This window comes from Heteronotia binoei, chromosome 3 (genome assembly GCF_032191835.1).
Source record: "Heteronotia binoei isolate CCM8104 ecotype False Entrance Well chromosome 3, APGP_CSIRO_Hbin_v1, whole genome shotgun sequence".
Taxonomy (NCBI): domain Eukaryota; kingdom Metazoa; phylum Chordata; class Lepidosauria; order Squamata; family Gekkonidae; genus Heteronotia; species Heteronotia binoei.
Window position 1 is genome coordinate 181,167,755 of NC_083225.1, and position 24,354 is coordinate 181,192,108.

Sequence of the window (24,354 nt, forward strand, 5' to 3'; positions counted from 1 at the left end):
GCCATGACACTAGAAGCCCTCCCACTGTTGCCCCTCCCCAAGCACCAAGAATACAAGGCATCACTTGCCCCCATCAGAGAGTTCCATCTATACCCTGGCTAACCAGCTACCTCTATATATGGCTAACCAGCAACCTCTAGGAAGCCCACAAACAGGAAGACTGCAATAGCATCATCGTGCCTGTGTCCCCCAGTATCTGATTCAAGGAGGCATACAACCTCCGGTACTGGGCAGAGTAGATATCCATCATGATTAGTGGCAATTGATAGCCCAGTTCTCCACAAATTTGCCCACTCCCGTTTCAACGCTTTCCAAGTTGGCAGCCATGACCACACCCTGTAGCAGTGGGTTCCACATTAACTGAGAGAGCCAGTTTGGTGCAGTGGTTAAGTGTATGGACTCTCATCTGGGAGAACCGGGTTTGATTCCCCACTCCTCCACTTGCAGCTGCTGGAATGGCCTTGGGTCAGCCATAGCTCTCAGAAGAGCTGTCCTTGAAAGGGCAGCTTCTGTGAGAGCCCTCTCAGCCCCACCCACCTCACAGAGTGTCTGTTGTGGGGGGGGAGAAGATAAAAGAGATTGTAAGACCCTCTGAGTCGATTCAGAGAGAAGGGTGGGGTATAAATCTGCAATTCTTCTTCTATACACTGTATGAAGAGATGCTGCCTTTTGTCTACCGTGGTTTTATGGAGGCACGCAATGGCAAGAACAAGACAACCTGCACTGGAAACCAGGTTCAGAACACAAGTCAGGGGAGGGCGGGATATAAATCTAAGAAATAAATAAATACACACTTATCATACCATGTACTCTCTAAAATTATAACATATTAAGTCATTAGTGATATGAAGGCTCGGCAGGGGGGAAATAGCAGAAAACATCAAGGGAAAAAATGTCGGTTGTCCTTTTCTCAATTTTAGATCCTGGTGACTTGCTTTCTCAATGGAAACACTCAACGGGGAACATTCAAAATAATCCTATTTTTTCTTTCTTTCTGTAATTTCTTTTAAAGACAAGGGTTAAAACGGATAAAAGGAAGTACTTCTTCACCCAAAGGGTGATTAACATGTGGAATTCACTGCCACAGGAGGTGGTGGCGGCCACAAGTATAGCCACCTTCAAGAGGGGTTTAGATAAAAATATGGAGCACAGGTCCATCAGTGGCTATTAGCCACAGTGTATGTGTGTATATAAAATTTTTTGCCACTGTGTGACACAGAGTGTTGGACTTGATGGGCCGTTGGCCTGATCCAACATGGCTTCTCTTATGTTCTTATGGTTCGCCCACCAAAATGTAAGTCAACCCATAGCTTTTGGTAATTGGGATTTCTATACCTACTGTACATATATACAATCTGTTTTCAAGGTTATGTTTACTGTTGAGATATGAATAATTTTTAGGAAAAATAATGTGCTATAGCATTTTATTATAGATTATCAAAGATTTCAATTTTTTCAGTGTCACAAATTTTAACTCAATATCCATGTAGGCTGCTACTCCTACCTACTTTGACTGTATGAGACTGTTTCTATGACAGCAGTATTTTTTTACTGCAAAATAGTGTCTAGAGAGCCAGTCTGGTGTAGTGGTTAAGTGTGCAGACTCTTATCTGGGAGAACCGGGTTTAATTCCCCACTCCTCCACTTGCACCTGCTGGCATGGCCTTGGGTCAGCTCTGGCATAGCTCTGGCAGGAGTTGTCCTTGAAAGGGCAGCTGCTGTGAGAGTTCTCTCAGCCCCATCCACCTCACAGGGTGTCTGTTGTGGGGGAGGAAGGTAAAGGAGATTGTGAGCCGCTCTGAGACTCTTCGGAGTGGAGGGCGGGATATAAATCCAATATCTTCATCTTCTTCTAATGTCCGCTTTGGTTTTTCCCTACCTTTCAATTGGCTAACATTAATATGAACCTACTACAGTTGCATAGGATGCAGCAGTTTCCAGCTCCTTGTAAGTATATTTGCAATGTTGCTTGCAGAAAACTAAAGCATTAATACGTTTAAATTCCATAAACACGCCAACTGATTTTATACATTATCTCTTAAAACAACAAAACATTTAGGTCCGATAGGTAAGTACATATTGCATATTGCAACTTTTCATTTTTTTAAAAAAACCAGAGCGGATGGCTTCAATATTTCAGGAAAAATTTACTTCTCTAGAAGTGGTTCCAAAAACCACATCTCACCAACCACTGTTCCGCCAACCACTGATGGCGGAAAGGTCAAGTCACAGCCAGCTTATGCGATCCCACTGGGTTTTTGAGGCAAGAAACTGAGGTGGTTTCTCATTGCCTGCTCTGCAGAACAACCCTGGGCTGCATTGGTAATCTACCCATTCAAGTAGAAGATGATGATGATACTGGATTTATATCCCGCCTTCCACTCCGAATCTCAAGAGTCTCAGAGTGGCTCACAGTCTCCTTTATCTTCCTCCCCCACAACAGACACCCTGTGAGGTAGATGAAGATATTGGATTTATATCCCGCCCTCCACTCCAAAGAGTGGCTCACAGTCTCCTTTATCTTCCTCCCCCACGTCAGACACCCTGTGAGGTGGGTGGGGCTGAGAGGACTCTCACAGCAGCTGCCCTTTCAAGGACAAAACCCCCGGCACCACACCAACCCCACCAGTCTGTAGAAAAATCGTCTGCCTTGAAACCGGTCCCTAGAGCCAAAAAGGTTGGGGGCCACTGTCTTAGACTAATGTATCTCACAGGACTGTAGCAAAGATAAAATGAAAGAGCACCGAATAATGCGATCTGCCCTGAGTTCCTTGGAGAAAGAGCATGAATAAATGCACTTAATACATTATTGCAGGGGTGGCCAACAGTAGCTCTCTAGATGTTTTTTGCCTACAACTCCCATTAGCTCTAGCCAGCATGGCCAATGATTGAGGCTGATGGGAGTTGTAGGCAAAAAACATCTGGAGAGCTACCGTTGGCCACCCCTGCATTATTGCATACAGAACAGGCATGTGACATTCACCTTCCTTCTAGAGGAGATAGTCCTGAATCTGAATGAACAGCAATCATTCGTTAATGAGTCCAAATGCATATATCTCAAGGAAAAACATCTGTATTCACAGAAGCCAGTGAAGCATCACGCTTCTCTGGTTTTCAGGTTTTCACCTTTCAAGTGCCATCTCCCTGAGTGATAAAAGTGATCCTTAGTAACAAATATATATGGGATCTTTTTGTTATTTGGAGTTATTTTTTTCCCAGTGATCTCATTTTTGGTTTCACTCTTGTACACTCAAGTACCAAGGTCAACAGTGGGCAATAATAGAAGCGCCAGAATCACAACAAGCTACTTAAGATTTCGAAGAGCTTTCGATAACTGTACACAGTGAAGTACTTTCCTTCTGCGCTGTGCAGGCTGCAAAACAGAATCAACGCCAAGCTGGCCAGATAGATGGGAGACACAAACCGTTGAGCCGCAAGCAACTACTAGGAGCAAATACCCTTGGCTTGCTTGTGTTTCTTTAAAAGTTTTAAAATTTCGGCCTCCTTGCTTACATTTCAGGCTGCTTGCTTAAGTTTCTGTAGGAAGTCATCGTAGTAAGCTCAAGCAAGATTTCAATTTTTTCAGTGTTACAAACTTTAACTCAATATCCATATAGGCTGCTACTCCTGTGTGAGACTGTTTCTATCACAGTAGTATTTTGTTTACTGCAAAATATAGTTTCTAACGCCCACTTTGCTTTTTCCCTACCTTTCAATTGGCAAATATTAATATGCACCTGCTACGGTTACAGCAGTTTTCAGCTCCCTGGAGGTATATTTGCAATTTTGCTTTGCAGAAAACTAAAGCATTGATACTTTTAAATTCCATAAACATGCCAATTGATTTTATACACTATATTTTAAATTTTCAATAACTGTACACAGTGAAGCACTCTTCTTCTGCACTGTGCAGGCTGCAAAACAAAAACAACTCCAAGTTGGCAGGATGGATGACGGAGGCACAAGCTGTTGTGCTGCAAAGCAATTACCAGGAGCAAATACTCTTGGCTTGCTTGCGTTCTTTAAAAGTTTTAAAATTTCTGCCTCCAATTCAGGCTGCTTGCTTAAGTCGCTGTAGGAAATCCATCGTGGTCCGCTCAGGCAGCTCTCTACAATAAAGCCATTTGTGTTTCGAACTTCTGAAGAGTTACTCGGGGAGAGTTTAAAAACAGCAAGGCAGCCTCACGTAAAAGGCAAAAGTCCTAACCGCTTCGCCTGGCTCCTGCCAGGATTTCTGGGCCGAGTGATGGATGAGGTTTCCTCGGGGCTAACATGCCAAAGCCAATTAGCCATGTCAATCCGCAAGTACGCCAGCTGCCAGGGTCTAACTTTATTACTGTATGATTTTTAAAAAGTGAAGACATCAGCAATGCTGAGAGAGTTCACATGACTCCTAATTTTAAAACTTGTCTCAGGAAGATTTACTGGGGTGGCGGAGGCATGGACCCTGAAGCTTTGGCCTTTTGAGAAGCCAATACCGGCGTTATCCATTTTCTATAACTTGATTATACCGTGCGCTGTTAATCAAATTAGCTTATGTTACAGGCTTGGGGGAAAAAAACGAATCATTATTGGGGGAAGGAGGGTGTTGTTCTTGCTTCTGTTTCCTATAACTTTCTTATTTTAGGACTATCACAGCAGTATTGTCCTTGCTGTGTTTCAAACTGCTTACTCCACAAAATATGAGATGTTTAATATATACCTAGCTAACCATTTAGGGCATCGCTTTTCAAAGAGTAAGATGCATTTGGGGAAGTGTTTCAAGCGCTTTACACCGTAATGCAAAACACGCTCGCTGCGTGATTGCTTGAAAACATGTGCATTTCATTTTTATCCAAGGATCTCGGTAACATTGATCGTCCAATATGGCTCCTCTGTAAAGTCACCAAAGCAAACTTGAATGACAACTCAAAAAGACCAGAGACATGCTATTCTCCAGTTTCTTAAACCAACCATGTTCCTACAGAATACAAATAATTTTTAGCAGATCAACAGCCATTTTCTCTGATTCCACACAACTTTAAACATGCCTTATATTTCACAAGACACAAGAATCTCCTGGGAGGCCACTGATCAGTACTCTTAAAAACATTCTTCTTTATCCCAAACTGTTTTTTTATCTTTTCCAGGGCTTTTTTTGAGCAGGAAGACACAGCAACGCAATTCCGGTTGGCTTGGAATCAGGAGGTGTGGCGTAATATGCAAATGAGTCCCTGCTGGGCATTTCCTACAAAAAAGGCCTGTGTGTAACAATGGTGATGTCAGGGGTGTGTGGCCTAATATCCGACTGCACAAAAGAGTGTGGAGCAACAAGCATCTGAAAAAAGGCACAAAGATCAATGTTTACAAAGCGGTTGTGATGACAACCCTCATCTACGGCTCCGAATCGTGGGTTTTATACCGTCATCACTTGCGACTCCTTGAGCGCTTTCATCAGCACTGCCTTCGCACCATCCTCAACATCCACTGGAGTGACTTTGTGACCAACACTGAAGTCCTCAAGAGGGCGGAGGTTACAAGCATCGAGGCACTGCTGTTGAAGACGCAGCTGCGCTGGGCAGGGCATATTTCTAGGATGGAAAACCACCGCCTTCCCAAGATTGCTCTGTATGGCGAACTTTCCACCGGCCATCGAAATAGAGGGGCACCAAAGAAGAGGTACAAGGACTCCTTGAAGAAATCCCTTGGCACCTGTCGCATCAACCATCACCAGTGGTCTGACCTAGCCTCAGATCGCAAAGCATGGAGGCACACCATCCACCAGGCTGTCTCTTCCTTTGAGAACGCACGCATAGCTGGTCTTGAGGACAAAAGGAGATTGAGGAAGAATTGCACTGCTACAGCACCAACCCCAAATCAGACTTTTCCCTGCACAGCCACTGTGGCCGGATCTGCCTGTCCCGCATCGGTCTTGTCAGCCACCAGTGAGCCTGCAGCAGACGTGGACTACTGCACCCTTCTTAAATCTTCGTTCGCAAAGTCAAGCCGAGAGAGAGGGGCCTAATATGCTAATGAGTTCCTGCTGGGCTTTGTCTGTAAAAAAAGCTCTGATATTTTCCTTAGTCTACTTATTAAGCTGCTTTACACCTTGATCTCTTATAACGTAGGTCACAGTATCGCTGGAGTATCCTCAACACAGTAATGACCTGGAAACACCCTCCCTCAATATTTTTGTGGAAGTGTCTGTTTTGCCCTTTACTCAAGTTTTTTGACCTTACCCCCCCCCATCACGATTTCTATCAAGATTCTCCCTGTTTGCTCATGATTTGTGGTTGAAGACTTTTTAACTGCTGGTTTGTGACTAGTTTTTTGGGGGGTGGGTTCCTTTTTGCTACCTGCCCACATAAAAAACACCAAGGTTTGCTTTTATTTAGAGCTACCAACTTCCAGGTGGGATCTGGAGTTCTCCCAAAATTATAACTGTTCTCTTTACTAGAGATCATTTACCTTGGAGAAAGCGGCTTCTTTGCAGTGTTGACTCTATGATAAAATTCCATCCCTGAAGAGCTCCCGCCCCTCCCCAAACTCCACCCTCCACAAGCTCCACCCCCACATGCCCAGGAATTTTCCAACCTGGACTTGAATACCATACATATCACTGTCTTTATTTACTGCATTTGACTTGGTACGTATCTGAGGAAGAGTCTTCTAGCTGGCTATCACCAACCACATAAAATCCAGCTGTGTTTGTTTCTCCTGTCTGTAGCTACTTAAGGTCTGGGCCAATATTCCTTCTAAGCTGTGGAGTCGTGAGCAAGAATTCTAGTTTGTGAGCTACTGGCATTAAAGTTGTGAGCTTCTGCATACATTACTCTGCTCTGAGGCCATTTTTCCCGAGCAAAGACACATATGTGTGAGCTGGAGGCTAAAAAACTATGAGCTAGCTCACACTAACTCAGTTTAGAGGGAACAGTGGTCTGGGCATATGCAAAGACAATGGCCAATGGAAAGTTGGCATTCGGATTCTTCACCTGCAGGTCACAATCTAGAGCTGGAAGAAAGATCTGGAAGCAGACGTGGGCAGAAGAGGACGGCTTCTTCTTAAAAACCCTCAACCATCCCCCATTTCTTCGGCCTTTCTGATTGTAAGCTGGTTTGGGTCCCCCCCACCCACTGAGAGTAAAGCAGGATGCAAGCAATAAAATATTGTCTGGAAGACTGCTTTTACTAGTTGTAAGCCACACTGGGGACTGTTAAAGGAGGAAGGCAGAATTAAGAAGGATGATCATAATAAATCTTGCTTCTGTTCCATTGCACGCCTTAACTTCCTTTTGGGTGAAAAAGACCTGAAAGGAAACTGACAAAACTTTGTTCAAGAGCTGATGCGGTGCAGTGAAAAAGACCTGAAAGTGGGGTGAAAAGTGGAGTGGAAAAGACCTGAAAGGAAACTGGCAAAACTTTGTTCAAGAGCTAGTGTGGTGCAGTGGTCGAACTAGAATCTGGAAGACCCAGGATCAAATCCCTATGCTTCTGTGGAAACTTCATGGATGATCCCGGGCCAATCACACAGAACTCAGCCTCACCTGCCTCACAGGGTAGTTATTTTGAGAATAAATGATACAAGTCACTTTAATATAAGTCACTTTGGAATTATATAAGCCACTTTGGATCATCACTGGTGAGAAAGAAAGGGTATAAACTGAAGTAAATAAAGCAAATAAATACATTAATTCCTCTTCAGATTCAAATATACTCCTCAACATTGAAAGGTCCACTGTCCTTCAGGACTTTTTTGTAGCAGGAACTCCTTTGCATATTGGACCACACACCCCTGATGTAGCCAATCTTCTTGGAGCTTACAGTAGGCCCTGTAAGAAGAGCCCTGTAAGCTCTTGGAGGATTGGCTACATCAGGGGTGTGTGGCCTCCTATGCAAAGGAGTTCCTGCTACAAAAAAGCCCTGCCTGTGATATTTCATGTATCCCCCCCAATTGTCATATTTTGTACAACGTATTCTTGAAAACTTTTGGATCACTTCTACCCACAACTAAAAAACCTATATAGGATGAAACTGACATGACTGTGTTTTCTTTATTTTCTCCCTCCTATCTTTGTTGCTGCTCTATTCCCTCAATGCCAAAGGAAAAGACCCCATAAAAGGTTGGGGTTTCTTTCCCTCCTTGCCAGCTAGTAGTATGTTCAATTCATTCCCCAGGGGCCTTTTTATTTCTCTGATTGGCCTTGGGGCCTATTAAATACCCTACCGGATTAGTAAAGCACACTTTGTATTTGAGCAGCTTTATTATATAAACACAGGAGGTTTCTCTCCTGCAAATTTATTGAGGAGGAGAAGAAAGAAAACAAGGCAGAGGGAGGTGAAAGAAGGAGAAGTCTAGAACAAACACCACAAGCTTTTAGTGCTAGAATATAGCTACATTTTTTTTTAGAAAATGACCTGATGCAGTTCAAGCTCTCTCACAACGACATTTTCCCTTTCAGAACTCTTTCATCTAGAGCAGGGGTGGGGAACAGTGGCTCTCCAGATGTTTTTTTGCCTACAACTCCCATCAGCCCCAGCCATTGGCCATGCTGGCTGAGGCTGACGGGAGTTGTAGGCAAAAAGCATCTGGAGAGCCACTGTTCCCCACCCCTGATCTAGAGCATGGAATAAATGGGATTGGGGAGGGGGGGGAGGAAAGAGAAGAGAAATCCGGGAATAAATACCCTTCATGATCCATACGATCTGCAGATGATGATCTTCCCAACAATAAGCGCGAGCTACTCAAGAGGGCTTGATTTAATTAAACTTCTCTTGCCTTCATCTTTAAAACCTGAAAGAGTTCCCATCCACCCAAAGTGAGTAGCCATCTATCTCTCCTGTTAAGAGCACTGATATAAAGTATACTGCTTCAGGATTCGCAGACCCAGTTAACCAAGCACAATCCATATCAGGAATCAGAAAGACAGAATATATGTTATTGCTCGCAAGCATACCTTTCCTTAATACGTAAGTCAGTGGGACAGCTGAACGTCACCAGGGCTTTTTTGTAGCAGGAACTCCTTTGCATATTAGGCCACACACCCCTGATGTAGTCAATCCTCCAAGAGCTTACAGGGCTCTTCTTACTGTAAGCTCCAGGAGGGTTGGCTACATCAGGGGTGTGCGGCCTAATATGCAAAGGAGTTCCTGCTACAAAAAAAGCCCTGCATGTCACAATGGTTTGGAGAGAGAGAACAAACACTCACTGCGCTGATGCACTTAACTAGGGCGGAGGGACTGGTCATGCTATCAAATGTTCTCCTTCCCCAATGTACATCCCCACCCCACCCCCAACAGCACCATCATTATCCTGGATTAATGCTCAGCACCATCCTTTAACTATAGTTAATGCTAGCCACAATTCTGTAACCAGCTTCAAACCCAAGTTAACGATTAACCCCAGTTAATGTGGCTACGTGAAGTGCCAATATAAGGGAAAACGAGAATAAAATCCTGAAATAAATAAATAGGGAGGGAAGGAGGAAGGGAGAGAGGGAGGGAGAGAGAAATTCATAAGGAAGGGGATAAGCAAGGTCACAAGCAATCTCACTACCCATCCCTGGCTCATTACATCAGCATGGGAACACAGCAGTTCAGCACCTTCTGCAAAGGAATTGCCTAAAGCAATCCTCTAGCAATCTTCAAAAGCGAAAAACAAAAATCCAAACACATTCACAGCTGTCAATGTCATAAAATGATAGAAATCAGTTTGTCAGCACTGCTTAAATCAAAAAGCTCTTCTCGTGGCGGCTTATAATGATATGTTTTAAGAGTATGGCTGTGCTCTGTGTGTAATTAGACAGTGTTTTAATTCCAATTTGAAATTTATTGTTGTGCTATAATTTTGCACTGTTGTACAGCACAATAGTGGCAGGGAGTCACAAAATATCAATTTGGAAATGAAAGAAAAGGATCAGAAAGCATTCAGATTATGGGTTGGATCCAGACTAAATTTTCCAGTGACAGAATGGAACTTTCTTGACTCCCCCTTCCCACTGCAGCTTACTGATCTCCAGAGCTTGGCATCGGAGGTGTGGCCTGATATGCAAATAAACTCCTGCTGGGCTTTCCTCACAAAAAAGCTGTGTGTGGAACAATGGTGACATCAGGGGATGTGGTCTAATATGCAAATGAGTTCCTGGTGGACTTTTTCTGCAAAAAAAGCCCTGCTGAGCTCCATGAAATTCTGTCCACGAGGGATAAAAGACCCTGAGGAAAAACGTCGGGCAGCAGATCCAGGTGCGTAGTCATGTTGGTCTGAAGCAATACAATAAAGTTAGGGTCCAATGGCACCTTTAAGACCAACAAAGTTTTATTCGAAGTATGAAATTTCCTGTTGTACACACACTTCTTCAGATAAAATGAAACAGAAGAAAACCGTTCAAACTTATAGACAGGGCTGAAAAGCAAATTAGCGTATAACATGGTGCAGACATTTTGAGACACACTAGGAACAACAAGCCAAATGTACAGGGTTCTATGGATCCAATGAAGGGGGAACAACTTCTAAGGCAATAAATATGTCAAAATAGGAGATAAGCGTGCAAGAGAATCTTTTCTAATTGGGGGAAAGTTAACCGAGATTCCTTTATGATGCCCCATCCCTCTCCCCGCAAGCATGAAGGAAACAAACAGTATTTTTTTCTTTTAGTTGGGGTGGGGTGCAATACATTTCAAGTTTAATTGCATTACATTACAATCACCACATGTTTTTCTAAATTGAGGGGCAGTCCGCAACAGGAAAGGGGAATCAGCTGAAAATGCCAATTTAGCCTGGATCCAACCCTGTGACTTGCAGGGGGGGGAGAGCTTTAAAAAACAATTGCTGCTCAAAAACAAATGTTAAATAATTGGACCCTGCTTATCATTTCCTCTACCAATGAATTTTTAAAATGCGATTCAGATAGTTTTTACTACAACTGAACATGTACAGTGTTAATACAATACACTATCACAATTCATCTGAATCCCTTGTTAAGACCAAAATTATCCACCTTTCCTCCTCTTATAAACAGACAAAAGATACTCTAACTGCACTTACAAGCAAATATCAATTTGTGAGAAAAAGTGGCCTCAAGTTTTGAATCCAAAACCCTTGCTTTCTGCCAGAACAGCACTGTTGGCAGAATTCTGCCAAATTCTGAATTCTACTTTAAACAGCTGCATCATGCAGTTAACCTGAGGTTAACCTGACCCCTGGGAGCAGTATGTCAGGTGATACTAGGAGTTGTGGGGCAAGAGTAGAGGCAGAAAAGTTCTACTTCTCTCTTGAAGCCCCACCACCATTACTACGGATCCAAGCCACAGTCTTCAGCTCTCGTGCTAATCACAACTGTAAACCTGGACGTAAACTGCAATTTGATTTGTCAGGTAAAGTGCTTTAATAAATTGTGGTTTGTTCCTTGCTGACAAACCAGCGATGGGTGGTGGAAGATTTTCCAGTGCTATATTCTCCTGTGGAAAATTCTCCACCTCACTTGTGTAAACAGTCTATCATGGGCAAGGCCACAGTGCTGCCTATCAATCACATTAAGATGGGCTAAATGTGGGATATGAAACATGGACACATTCTAGTGCTTGTGTCTTCGGTATTTGCCTTCTTATGATAACCTTATTCACTAATGTTATTTAAATGTTTCCAACGCAAATGTCCCCAGAAAACCCATATCACTGCTACAAACCCAGATTGCAATCCAGTTCAAAAACTAGTTTTACAAGCCAGAAATGAACCGCAAGTTGTTGGGAGTGCACTACTTGTCCATCGCAACAACAAACTTAGATTTACAGAAGACTTGCTAGTTTGTGCTTTCAGTGTTTCACAAAAAAATGAAAAAGTTCAGAAGCTCAAAGACCTGGCTCAGCCTCATTGGTTTACCTGAGGTCTGAATGCCACCTTTATGTCAGAAAGATATTTGCTGCTTTGCAGAACAAAGTGTCCACACTAGACTCCTCCATATGTTGCAAGTACCCTGTGCCTCAGGCTCAGACCTCCAAAAGCAAGTGACCACAGAGTAGGCAGGGCAGACAGGCACTAATTAAGCATCTTCCTGTTTCCTCTTTATTGTCACAGTCTCCTTTTGAGATGCAGATAAGCACCTCTAGGGAAAAGCAATTTCCTTCTTGTCTGTATCTTCCTTCTTCCACCTACACAAGATGGGGCTACAGGATGTTCCTCTCTGCATCCATCCCCATCTGCCAGATAGGTAATTTAGGATCTGTCTCTTTCTCTTAATCTGCACTATCAGACATGTATCAGTCATTATTGTGGAAATGGTGGTTCTGGGTGTAACTTTCCAACCATATGGTCTGTTCAGATTCAATACAAGCAACTGCTGCGTTAAAGCTTTGTGTGCTCTGCTAACTAAAGAACTCTCTGGACCACCAGAACCAGTACCCTTCACAGCACCATCAGTAAAAACCAGAATCCGTTTACAAAATGCTGCATTAGTCTTCATGAAAACGACTTAAGAGTTACGTAATTCAAACACCTGAGTCACTTTTTTGATTTCCAGATACATCCTTGACTGTCCTCCGTGCTTTTAAAGGGTATTTCACATTTCCAAGACGTCTGGCAAAATATTTAGGAATGGTTTTGATATATTACATAGCCATTAATAAGTGACACAAAATATGTGACCCTGTTAATAAAAGGTCGACAAGGAGTTTTTTCAATAGTTTCAGGCACCTCGTCAACTATGTGTTTCATATTTTTAAAGTATTTTCCTAAAACACGAAAAACTTGCGATTTAGATGACCACTTTTAAAAAACAAAAATGAAGCATAATAAAAGTATGTTTGAACTGTTCGTTCTTGGGGCTGACCTGAATTTGATATAAGGAAATCTATTTATCTGACCATACCCTAAGCTGCCACCATCACCATTCACACACAAACACTGTATATATAAAGGAGGATAAAATATTACCAGTTCCCCTTCAAAGATCCACTGCTTTTCCACCACAAATCCTCACTTGCACCACCATTCTCAGCGGCAATGAACAACAAACGTATTGTTGGAACTCTCTGTTTGGGGCAGTGATGCTCTGTATTCTTGGTCCTTTTGGGGGGTGGGGACAGTGGGAGGGCTTCTAGTGTCCTGGCCCCACTGATGGACCTCCTGATGGCACCTGGTTTTTTTGGCCACTGTGTGACACAGAGCGTTGGAGTGGATGGGCCACTGCCTTGATCCAACATGGCTTCTCTTATGTTCTTTCAAGCTGTCTCCTAAGAGGGATCAGTCTCTAAACTTGGACATTTTATACCTTTCATACTGTACAAATCTGTACAATGTGGTACAATTTGTCTCTATGGAAGTGGAAGCACTCTGACCTTCTCTGGTTCTCTCTCTTTTGTGCATCGCCTCAGCATATTTATGCTTATAGTCTGTATTGTTTGAACAGGAGGAGGAGTTTTGTTTCTTCGCATTACCCCCGGGATTCTTTACATGGCATATCACTGGGTGGACAAAGAACTTCTTTGGCATATCACTGGGTGGACAAAGAACCACCATGCCTACTGCTACTGAGAAACCTCTGATGTTGGTACCATCTTGTTATCAGAACACAATTTTTAAAACTCTTCTTTACACTCCTCTCCATCCCATTTTGAATTTTTTTTCCTTTCAATCCTTTGAAGGTCAGGCAAAACTTCAAACCTTACTGGTTTGAAAGCTTCACTGAAGAGGTGTATTTGTGGAGTATAATGGTGACAAGAGAAATGGGAGGGAAAAGGCCAGTACTAGGTTTCATACATTTCATTTTTAAAGTTAAACATCATAAAATCGTGCCTTTCCCCTAGAAAACCCTGCTTCAGTTGCAAGCTTTCCAAGGACATAGGTCACTCTGAAAAAAATAGCTGTTGCGAAAAATGACCCCTTGAGATAGAGCAGATATCACAAGCCCTTCTGAACTCAAACCTTGGAGGAGGGCCTTATGTAAGTGTCTCTGTTGACAGAGTAGCAGCTGGTCAATGTAAAATTCAAGACTTTTCTTGGTGGTGGCACTCTTTTAATGGAATTCCCTGCTCAGAGAGGCCAACCTGGCCAGCTCTCTGAAGCACTATTAGAAGGTATGATGGACCCCTTCCACTTCCCTTGCTCAGAGGCTGGATTTTCCCTCTGTTTCTGTACCTTCACTGACTGAGCAACACTGGTAACATGTATCCCCTAAAGAAACTTTGGTTGTCCCACCCTGTGAATAAATTATATATGTTGACTATTTGCTAAGCCCAGGAACCTGAGGGAAGGAATCGGATCGCACTTTAACGTAAACCTTTGAAAATGGCACTTGAGATACTTTTAAAATACAAAAATAATAAAAGATTTTATTTAACATCAAAGGGGAAGGTCAAGTGAAATCAGGGGTTGAAATTACTGAGGTAAAACTAGTACAAGCACAGATTTTTGTTCTTATATATCAGGCTGAGAGATTCTTACTTTTTTTAGTCCCTTAGCTCTATACTGAGAGGTTTTTGTTCCAGTGTTTTCCCAAACACAGACTCTTTTGGTGTTGAGAAAGCTGGTACCCTCTTCCCAGTACCAAAACCCCTTCTCTTAGAACACCAGTACTCTTCTTGAGTTGCTCGCTGAGTTTTAAGGTCTTCATAGATAGTTTCTGATAACACAAGACCAGGGAACTCTGTACCCTCCCAGAGATAACTTTCCATGTTTGACTGGGTAGGGAATTTTCTCACCCTAGAAGATCTAGCCCCTCTCCTTTGGCCTGAATGGGAGTCTTCTCTACTACCCAAACTTCCTTGCCGAACTCTCCCCCAGCTCTCTGTGTTCAAACTGCTCTCAGTAATGTTGAATTCAGACTGTGTTCAGTCAAAGCTGAAATCTGACTCTGTAAGAACTAGACCCTCTTTCTATCAGGGCTGTTTTCAAAGTCTCAGTGCACATCTCTCCTCAATAAAGCAGGAATCTGACTGATTCTTCTCAGCATCCAGCTCTCTCAAGGCTTTTATTTTCCCCTCAGCTGATGCTAACCAATCAGATTGCTTAGAACAGTATGTCACTCAAGGCTCTCTAAAGAATTAACCCTTCACATTCCTTTAGTTGCTGCATGAAAACTGCAATCCATCACTAAAAGCTACTGAAAACACTTTTCTGAAGATTGTTTGATTGGAGAAATCATAAGCGGGGCTAAATTTATTTGTATTGAAAGCAGAACTCTTTTTGTTCTTAGTTCTTTCCTTGATTTTATTTTTGTTTGCTCAAACATTTTGACTTATTGTACTGAATGCAGAACTTTTTTTTCTTAGTTCTTCCCTTGATTTTATTTTTGTTTGCTCAAACATTGTGACTTATTGTATTTTTAACCATGTCAACAAAATAAAATATAATCAAAACATAGTCCGCATACCCCTAATTGTGCTACTACAGTATATAGAATACTGCGACAGCAATGTCCAGTTTTCTGGATTGCTCCTCTCCACTCATTCATTTTTTTTTTATCTTCCATGTAAGATTCCAGTATTTTATTCATTTATTTTAAATATTTACATGGCCTCCTTTCCCCTGACCAATTTAGGCCCCAAGGCATGTAACAGTACTATAAAATACAATAAAACTGTATACAACCACCTAATTAAAAAATTATAAAAGATAAACACATTAAAAACTACATTAATGTTGCCATGCTAAAAACACCTTGGGCCCAGCTGGAAAAATAATCCCTTTGGCCAGGATTCAAAGTACCCCAAAAGCTCTGTGGAATAATTCTGCTTTACAGCCCCACCAGAAAGCCAGGAGGCTAGAAGACCTCTGACCTCTTTCAGAAGGCCGTTCCACATGCATGGCAGGGCCAATGAAAAAGCCTCAGCCATGGCCATTGCAGAATGTGTCCTGACAAGAGATACTGCTGGCACGACTGCCGCTACTGCACGGGAACATACATTTCACGCATTTCCCTGGCTTTTTCAACCTCTCCCTTTCAACCCGCTTCACTGCAAAAGAGATCATTTGCCAACTTCTCATCTGCCCTGCTTCTGGCTTTTCAGAGCTATTAAGAGGGGATCTTATTCGCAAGCCCTCCCCTCCTTGTAACTGTGGTGATCACGTTTCACTTTCACCCTCCAATGGAATCCCGGAGTTCTCTTTGATCCCGATATATCTTTAAAGGATTGTCTTATATACACATATATACGTTACCAATACATCCCCTTTTACCATCTTAGAAATGTCTTGACTTCAACATGTGCACTCCAAAATAGATCTGGGAAGGCTCGTGAATGTTTGCACAGCCTCCGGGACCAGCTACTATCAATTCTCCATTCCTTGGTATTATAAACATGTTGATTCATTGATTGCAACTGGTTCGGATTCTGAAGCCCGCATTCTCAGCTACATCAGCTCTAAAATTACTTCACATCCTTCCCCCCACCCCACCCCAACTTCCAGGGAGGTCAATAGTTGGTTATAAAACCTTCGTGTCACAAATAAAGCTCTTACACATTGCAGTCTAAATTTACATTTTCCTGCCTGTGTTTGGCTACTTTTGGAAGTATTCTTCTTTCAGACTAAATTCTGAATAGTAGGTGCAGCTGCATAACAGTCCCTGGATTAGGAGCGAGGGCAGCCAGCCATCAGGGGCTTTGCCATGCCCCCAGCAGTCTCATTAACCCCTGGAGAAGCCCACGCCACCTTTTCTCCACTTCTTATGTGATTTTGGGCAGCAGGTGGCTTGCTGGCCTTTTGACTGAGGGGGCACCAAGGAGAGCCCTAGGTGAGCGAGGCCTGCTTGGGGTGGCTGGATCACATGGAAGAGGGCAAAGATTTAGTGCCTGTGGTTCCTAAGAGCAAGACAGGAGGGCAGCTTTCGACGGAACATCAGGAAAGGCTTCTTAACAGTAAGAGCAGCCCTGCAGTGGAACTAATTTTTGGAAGGAAGGGAGGCTGTTCCTCACTGGAAGATTTCAAAAAGAGGCCTGACAGTCATCTGACAAGAATGCTTTGCTTTTGGATTTCCTGTATTGGGAGGGGAAAGGGGACCAGACAGCCAGTTTGGTGTAGTGGTGAAGTGCATGGACTCTTATCTGGGAGAACCAGGTTTGATTCCCCCACTCCTCCACATGCACCTCCTGATGTGACTTCAGGTCAGTCACAAGTTCTCTCAGAGCTCCCTCAGCCCAACCTACCTCACAGCGTGTCTGTTGTCGGGAGAGGGAGGGAAAGGAGATTTGTAAGGTACTCCGAGACTCCTTTGGTTAGCGAAGGGCAGGGTATAAATCCAATCTCGTCTTCCTCCTCCTATAACATCCTTTCCAACTCAAGGTTTCTATACCCATTGGCCAATAACTAGCATTATTCCGGAGATGGGAGTTTATTTTTTGTACAATTCATTTATTCTCGCATATCTTTTAAAAGAGGAATTTCTCTTTGAAGAGAAATCGACGCACCCTTTTGTAACGTCAGCCCTGAAAGGGTTTTATTTTATACACCACCACACTGTTGGTCTTGCAGGACAGGAATGCGCAGGAAGACATTGGCGGCCTCTGAGCATCTACAGAGTGAAATCCAGAAATTCTGCAGAACCTCCTTCCCTACCCCTCCTGTCTTCCTTCTAAGTTCATATGGCTTGGGAGGGTACAACTGCTGAGGATGACACTACAAACGAGCCAACCACGTGGATGGTGACTGAACATTTCTTACCCAATTCACACCTTCCTTTGCAAGCTTTGCTGAATGTGGAGGATACAAATCAATAAAATAATTTTTTTAAACCCCTCTGAGGATGCTATGCAGTAGTTCCACCAAGTCTCAGACAACTTACGGCGAACCCGTAGCGTTTTCAAGAGAGGCGACGTCCAGTTACTCTGAAAATTTTCTAGTTGTTATAGGCTCCCCTGCATTTCTTAAGTTACAGCGGGCATGTACGTGCATCCTTCAGATTTTAAGAGTCAATGCATGTCCACTTTACTAATGAAACCTGGGAACAATACCTAGATGAATGGGGGGAGGGAGCGGGGTGAATGAGTGGGTTTTGAATAAACTGAATGTAACATGAGAATAACACAACACACATATAAAGTAAAATCCAGGGTACACTGTACAAAGATTGCATGCGTGCAATTCACCGGAACTTGTGGAAAGGGCTTCTGTTCAAGGCCGGATTAACAATTAGGCCAACTAGGCAATGGCCTATAGAACCCCACCCTTTTAGGGGCCCCGGGCCGCCCCCCCTGGTTTTCCCCTTGCATGCAGCCCTCCCAGCCTATAAGCACAGCCAGCAACTGAGCCGCTCTTTGCCCAATTTGCCAGGTGTGGCTGCTGCTGGGGTTGTCGCCAAGTTTGCCTCTCTTTCCTCTCCACCACAGCTTTGTCAAAGGGCCTTTTGAGGTGGGGGCTGGCAGCAGCGGGGCGGGCGCTCCAACTCTGAGTTAATTTGCAAGTCCCCCCCCCCCCACAATATTTTGACTGCCTAGGGGCCTCCACAGGGTTTAACCCGACACTGCTTCTGTTATCCAAGATTACAACCAATTTAGCAGAGATCAGCTTTGGAAGTCACACGTGAATGAAAGAGGCTTGAAATAATATGAAATTGACACTTTTTTTAAACTGCAGTAATTTATTTTCAAACATTGCAAAGGAAAGTGTACAAATGTCATACCAGAACCATACTCAGAACAAAGACGCATTAACCAATTAAGTTTAAAAAAAAACATTTGAGTGAATTGGGTAGAAGAAAACCCGGTTCACCAACATGCACTATATAAAGTTATAAACACTGTTTATAGCAGACATTTAGAATCCCAGGATTAGCGGATGAGAAGTGTCAGTTAAGTCACTATGATATCGTCATTACATTTAAGGAGAATACAACTAAAAGGATTAAAAAACAGATTCCAAAGTTATTCCCTTCATATGCATATCATCAAAACATCGTTACTTACCAAATTAGCCATGTAAATGGTGAGCAGTCCTCGCCTACAGACAGAAAAAATACGCAGAATAATTAGTATAGCCATATTGAACCATAATTCCTCAAACACAACTAATAATTAATAACTTTGCTATTTGCCTAGGGATAACATTCTGTTAGAATACAACAATTCCTCGGATAATTAGCAAGGAGCTGGTTGCCAAGAACATAACAAGCCCAGTTCTCAAGTATTTCTAACAGCTGCTTGCTCTCTTACAGAGTTAAAATCAAGGATCTGGTTATGAAATCATACAATTACCCAATGCATTTAAATCTCAACCTTCCTTGAGGAAGGAAACATGGGAATACCTCATTCCCGCCCCCCCACACACACCTATAACTGTGAAATTAATTAGGCTGCAAGCTAGTGTCCAGCCCAAGATAGTTTATTTAAATGATTTGTATACATCATCTCTTTCTCAGAGTCAGGATCAGAATGAGCAACTATATAGATATAATTTTTAAAAAATCAGAACAGGAAATCAGAAGTGACTAAGACTGATGGTTAAATTATTAATTAAATTGGTTAAATGGTAAGAACAATTACATTAAAACAGTTAAGTCCAAACCAATTTGAGCACGGCATAAGCTCTGAAGTTTGATTTAAGAACATAAGAGAAGCCATGTTAGATCAGGACAATGGCCCATCCAGTCCAACACTCTGTGTCAGACAGTAGCCAAAAGAAACCCAGGCACCATCAGGAGGTCCATCAGTGGGGCCAGGACACCAGAAGCCCTCCCACTGTGCCCCCCCCCCCACCAAGCACCAAGTATCACTGCCCCAGACAGAGAGTTCCAACAATACGCTGTGGCTAACAGCTACTGAGAGACCTCTGCTCCATATGTTTATCCAATCCCCTCTTGAAGCTGTCACCAGAAGGCCCCAAAGATATCTGTCTCACTCATTCCAGGAGGTTGTTTCATAATACTTCAGCAGCAGCAGAAAATGATTTTATCCTAGAGAGTGAGGGCTCTATTAGGAGACGCAGTTGTAAGGAATGTAACTGAAAGATAGGACTCACACCAAGACAAACGGGTCCTTCAACAATGTCAGTCCCGGGTCAAGAAGGGCTTTAAAGAGAAACACCAGCACCTTAAATTAGACCCAGAAAGAAACAGGCAGCCACTGAAGGATGTACTGCAGCCCAGATTAGGTAAGTCTGAAAGCAAATAGGCCACTGCATTTTGCACCAGCTGAAATATCCAAATAATCATTGGCGCAGAGTGGACGGCAGTAATCTAGCCCTGAAGTCACCACAGCGAGGATCATAGCGGCCAGATGATACGTCTGCAGAAGTGGGGATGGCTTCCAAACTAAATGCAGCTCAATGTATATTTTTATTAGCCTGTTTCTTTTCTCTGACAGGAGTCCCTTGTCCAGCTTTCAAAAAACCCAAGCTTTAAGAACATAAGAGAAGCCATGTTGGATCAGGCCAATGGCCCATCCAGTCCAACACTCTGTGTTACATAAGAACATAAGAGAAGCCATGTTGGATCAGGCCAATGGCCCATCCAGTCCAACACTCTGTGTTACATAAGAACATAAGAGAAGCCATGTTGGATCAGGCCAATGGCCCGTCCAGTCCAACACTCTGTGTTACATAAGAACATAAGAGAAGCCATGTTGGATCAGGCCAATGGCCCATTCAGTCCAACACTCTGTGTCACATAAGAACATAAGAGAAGCCATGTTGGATCAGGCCAATGCCCCATCCAGTCCAACACTGTGTGTCACACAGTTGCCAAAACAATTATATATATATTTAAGGTACACACACACACACACACACACACACACACACACACATATATATATATATATATATATATATATATATATATATATATATATATATATATATATATATACACACATACACACACACACACACACACACACTGCGGCTAATAGCCACTGATGGACCTCTGCTCCATATTTTTATCTAACCCCCTCTGGAAGCTGTCTATGCTTGTAGCCACCACCACCTCATGTGGCTTTCAAATGAGTTCTTCAAAAGTGGCACCTCGTCATTTGTGCAGAGGGTCACCACAATCGATACAGACTTCTTACCCAATCATCATCATCATCTCTTTCTAATCAGGATTCGGTTTCCATTTACCCTCCCGTAGGCACTGGTTCAACTCAGAGGTAGCAGCTCCTGGAGATTCAGTCACCGTTATATATACAACCAACCAGGGCTTGTTTCGTAGAAAAAGCCCAGCGGTGTAGCAGGTAAATAACGAAGCCCCACACACTGCTTGGTTTGAAGCGAGGTATTTTACTTTGACATCAAAGTAGAACTTGTCAGCATAAGCTCAAAATGACTAAGTTAAAATCCTCAGCCTTCTGACCATTTTTATTCATCCCCAAAACAAGCAGACACGCCCCCTCTTATCTAATTCAAATGCTCCACCTCCTGCTTTCCTTCCAGCTATTTCTTGTCGTTTCCCCCTGCTCTGTCCCTCTGTGTTATCAGCAAGAAGCTCCTTCTCTGCGGGGCCCGTGTTATCGTGGATCCACACCCTTAGCCTGTCTGGTTTTAACAGTTTAGCAGAAGCTCCTCTGAGGGGCCTCTTAACAGTCACTCTAAATGTTGCATCAGACATTCTCTTTTGAAGGCACAACCATATTTTCCATTATTATTATTATTGAGGTATTCATTAATTATTCAGGGGTTCCCTCTTCAGCGGGAACTCATTTGCATATTAGACCACACCCCTGACATCACCATTGGCTGGATTGGCCAGGAAAAGGATAAGCTACAATCTCATCTAATATACCTTCCCTTGTGCAGTCGTCACAGGGACACTGGTTTCTTATCTTATTACATATGCTAAACTCATTCAGTCCTTCATATTTATTCTCACCAAAGAAGGGCTAAACATCCTCGGTGTTTAAGTGTATTTCTTTTTTTGGAATGATGAATGTAATGCAATGCAATGAATATTGAAATATGTTCCTCTGACATAACACAGCACCTCACCTCAAAAGAAAGGATGGTGTCAACCAACTCCATGCTTAAGAGGAGACTAATGGAGTGTAACAGCAGAGAAATACTCTTAACAATTAAGAAGTATACTTTTACACATTAGTCTTCTACTTTGACATATTTATTGCTCCACTGTTTTTCCCCATAATTAAATAGTAAAACATTTTGCTACTTGAGACCCAGTTTGGTGTAGTGGTTAAGTGCGGGGACTCTTATTTGGGAGAATCGGGTTTGATTCCCCACTCCTCCACTTGCTGCTGCTAGGATGGCCTTGGGTCAGCCACAGCTCTCATATGAGTTGTTCTTGAAAGGGCAGCTGCTGTAAGAGCTCTCTCAGCCCCACCTACCTCACAGGGTGTCTGCTGTGGGGGGCGGGGGTGGGAAGGTAAAGGAGACTGTGACCTCTCTGAGATTCAGAGTATAGGGCGGATATAAATCCAATATCATCTTCTACTACTACTACTACTACTACTTGTAAACTTAGCTTGTTTTCTGCTATTTAGTCTTCGCCTATGTCAAAATATCTTCAATATGTTTTATGCTAACTTGCTGCTCACCTATTTAAAGGCATCTGCCTATATATAGGAAACATTAACTTCCATTTCTATGTATCTGAGGAAGTATGCCAGCAGACGAAATCTCATACCTTGAATAAAGTTTTGTTGAGCTCAAAGTTTCGACTGGACTCAAAATCTGTTCTACTGCTTCAGACCAGCACAGCTGCCCGCCTGGATGTAAGAGCTCCCTCGTTAATCTGTGTCGAGGGGCCCCTACCCTGGCACAATTTCAATGCAATTGGGGGGAGCTTTAGTCACCCCAGAGTTGGAAACAACTGGAGCTTACACAGGGGACTACCTTTACCTTTAGAAAAGAGAAGTTCTTGATCAGGGGTGTCATACATGCAGCCCCAAGGCACATCTGGCCCCCAGAGGGCTCCTATCAGGCCCACAAGCAACTCACTGTTGTCTGCTTCCTTCTCATTCTCTTGCTTCCTTCCATTGGATGGTTCCTTTCCCTTCCTCATCCCCTCACTTTGCCCAGTTCCTTCAGTTACACCAGAGAGATACCAAGCACCTTTAAGACCAAAAACGTTTTATTCAAGATACAAGCTTTTTTCCTTGCTACAGAGAAGGGAGGAGGAGTGTGTTTTGTTAGGCTTCTTATGCCAGATCATGACTTCATAATCCAGTCTTTCTCAGTAGGGAAGTGCATGAATTATTTCGATGAGGAATAACAACAAACCAGTGAGGTGGATTAGGCTGAGTGTACACATCCAGACCAAGTTCACCCAGCACTTTTCCTTTGATTTTTCTTTCAGATTTCATATTTTCCTTTGATTTCCTCTGACTAATTGGAGATTTTGAACTTAGACTTCCCAGACTGATACTGACCACTAAACATGGCTGTCTCTATTCTTGCACTGCCTCATAGGAGTTGTAGTTATTTCTCTAGAGAAGGCTATAGTTTTGTAGACAAACACATAGCCAGGGCTTTTTTCATCATTGTTTCACATACAGTTTTTTGTAGGAAAAGACAAGCAAGAACCCTGACACCAAGCCAGCTGGAGCTGCATTCCTGTGCATTCCTCCTCAAAAAAAAGCCCTGCACATAACTATCAGTCTGTGTCATGGTGCCTTCACATGTTCTTGACCACCACATGAAGCAGCTTATGTACAAAAGCTTGCAATGTTCAGCCATTTCATGTTTTCCCCTAGGTCTTAAGCTCAGATGATTGACAATGAGATTTCTGTAACGATACATCAATAAATCAAAAGAATGTTTGCAACTTACAGATACACACCTGAACAGTATACGCAAGATTGCTACAGCACAGACATTGTCTCCAAATCTTGACACAATAATTCAGAGCAAGAGATGTCCGTTATCAAAGACTATTAAATAAACAAGAGCGCTAATGTTTTAAGCATGTTTAATTTTGTTTTTAAAAAAAACTTTTGTGTTTTCTGTCCTTTATAAAGTTTATCACTCTGCTACCTGGCATTACATTTTACGACACACAACAAGGTCTCACTTATGTCAGATCCAGCCCTCATAGCAAACGAGTTTGACACCCCTGCTCTAGGTGAACAAAGTAGTGTGTGGTGTGTGCATTAAGTGCCGCCAAGTCACTTCCCAACTTATAGCGACCCAATAAACGAATATATCTGAGGAAGTGTATCTGCACACGAAAGCCCATGCCTTTAACAAACTTTTGTGGCTCTTAAAGGTGCCAGTGGACTATAATGGGAGGGACAGTGGCTCAGTGGTAGAGCATCCTGCTTGGTAAGCAGAAGGTCCCAGGTTCAATCCCCGGCATCTCCAACTAAAAAGGGTCCAGGCAAATAGGCGTGAAAAACCTCAGCTTGAGACCCTGGAGAGCTGCTGCCAGTCTTGAGTAGACAATACTGACTTTGATGGACCGAGGGTCTGATTCAGTAGAAGGCAGCTTCATATGTTCATATATA

At 42.9% G+C, this 24,354-nt stretch overlaps 1 protein-coding gene across 2 annotated transcripts in view; it reads right to left on the reverse strand.

The window, feature by feature from the left end:
- The window catches only part of TMEM135 (transmembrane protein 135), a 289,517-nt gene that overhangs the window by 205,909 nt on the left and 59,254 nt on the right, over positions 1 to 24,354 (reverse strand). For both annotated transcript variants that reach the window (XM_060234967.1, XM_060234968.1), the window contains exon 4: positions 18,871 to 18,904. In XM_060234967.1, coding sequence (XP_060090950.1) covers positions 18,871 to 18,904 — 34 coding nt within the window. The remainder of the gene's footprint in view (positions 1 to 18,870; positions 18,905 to 24,354) is intronic.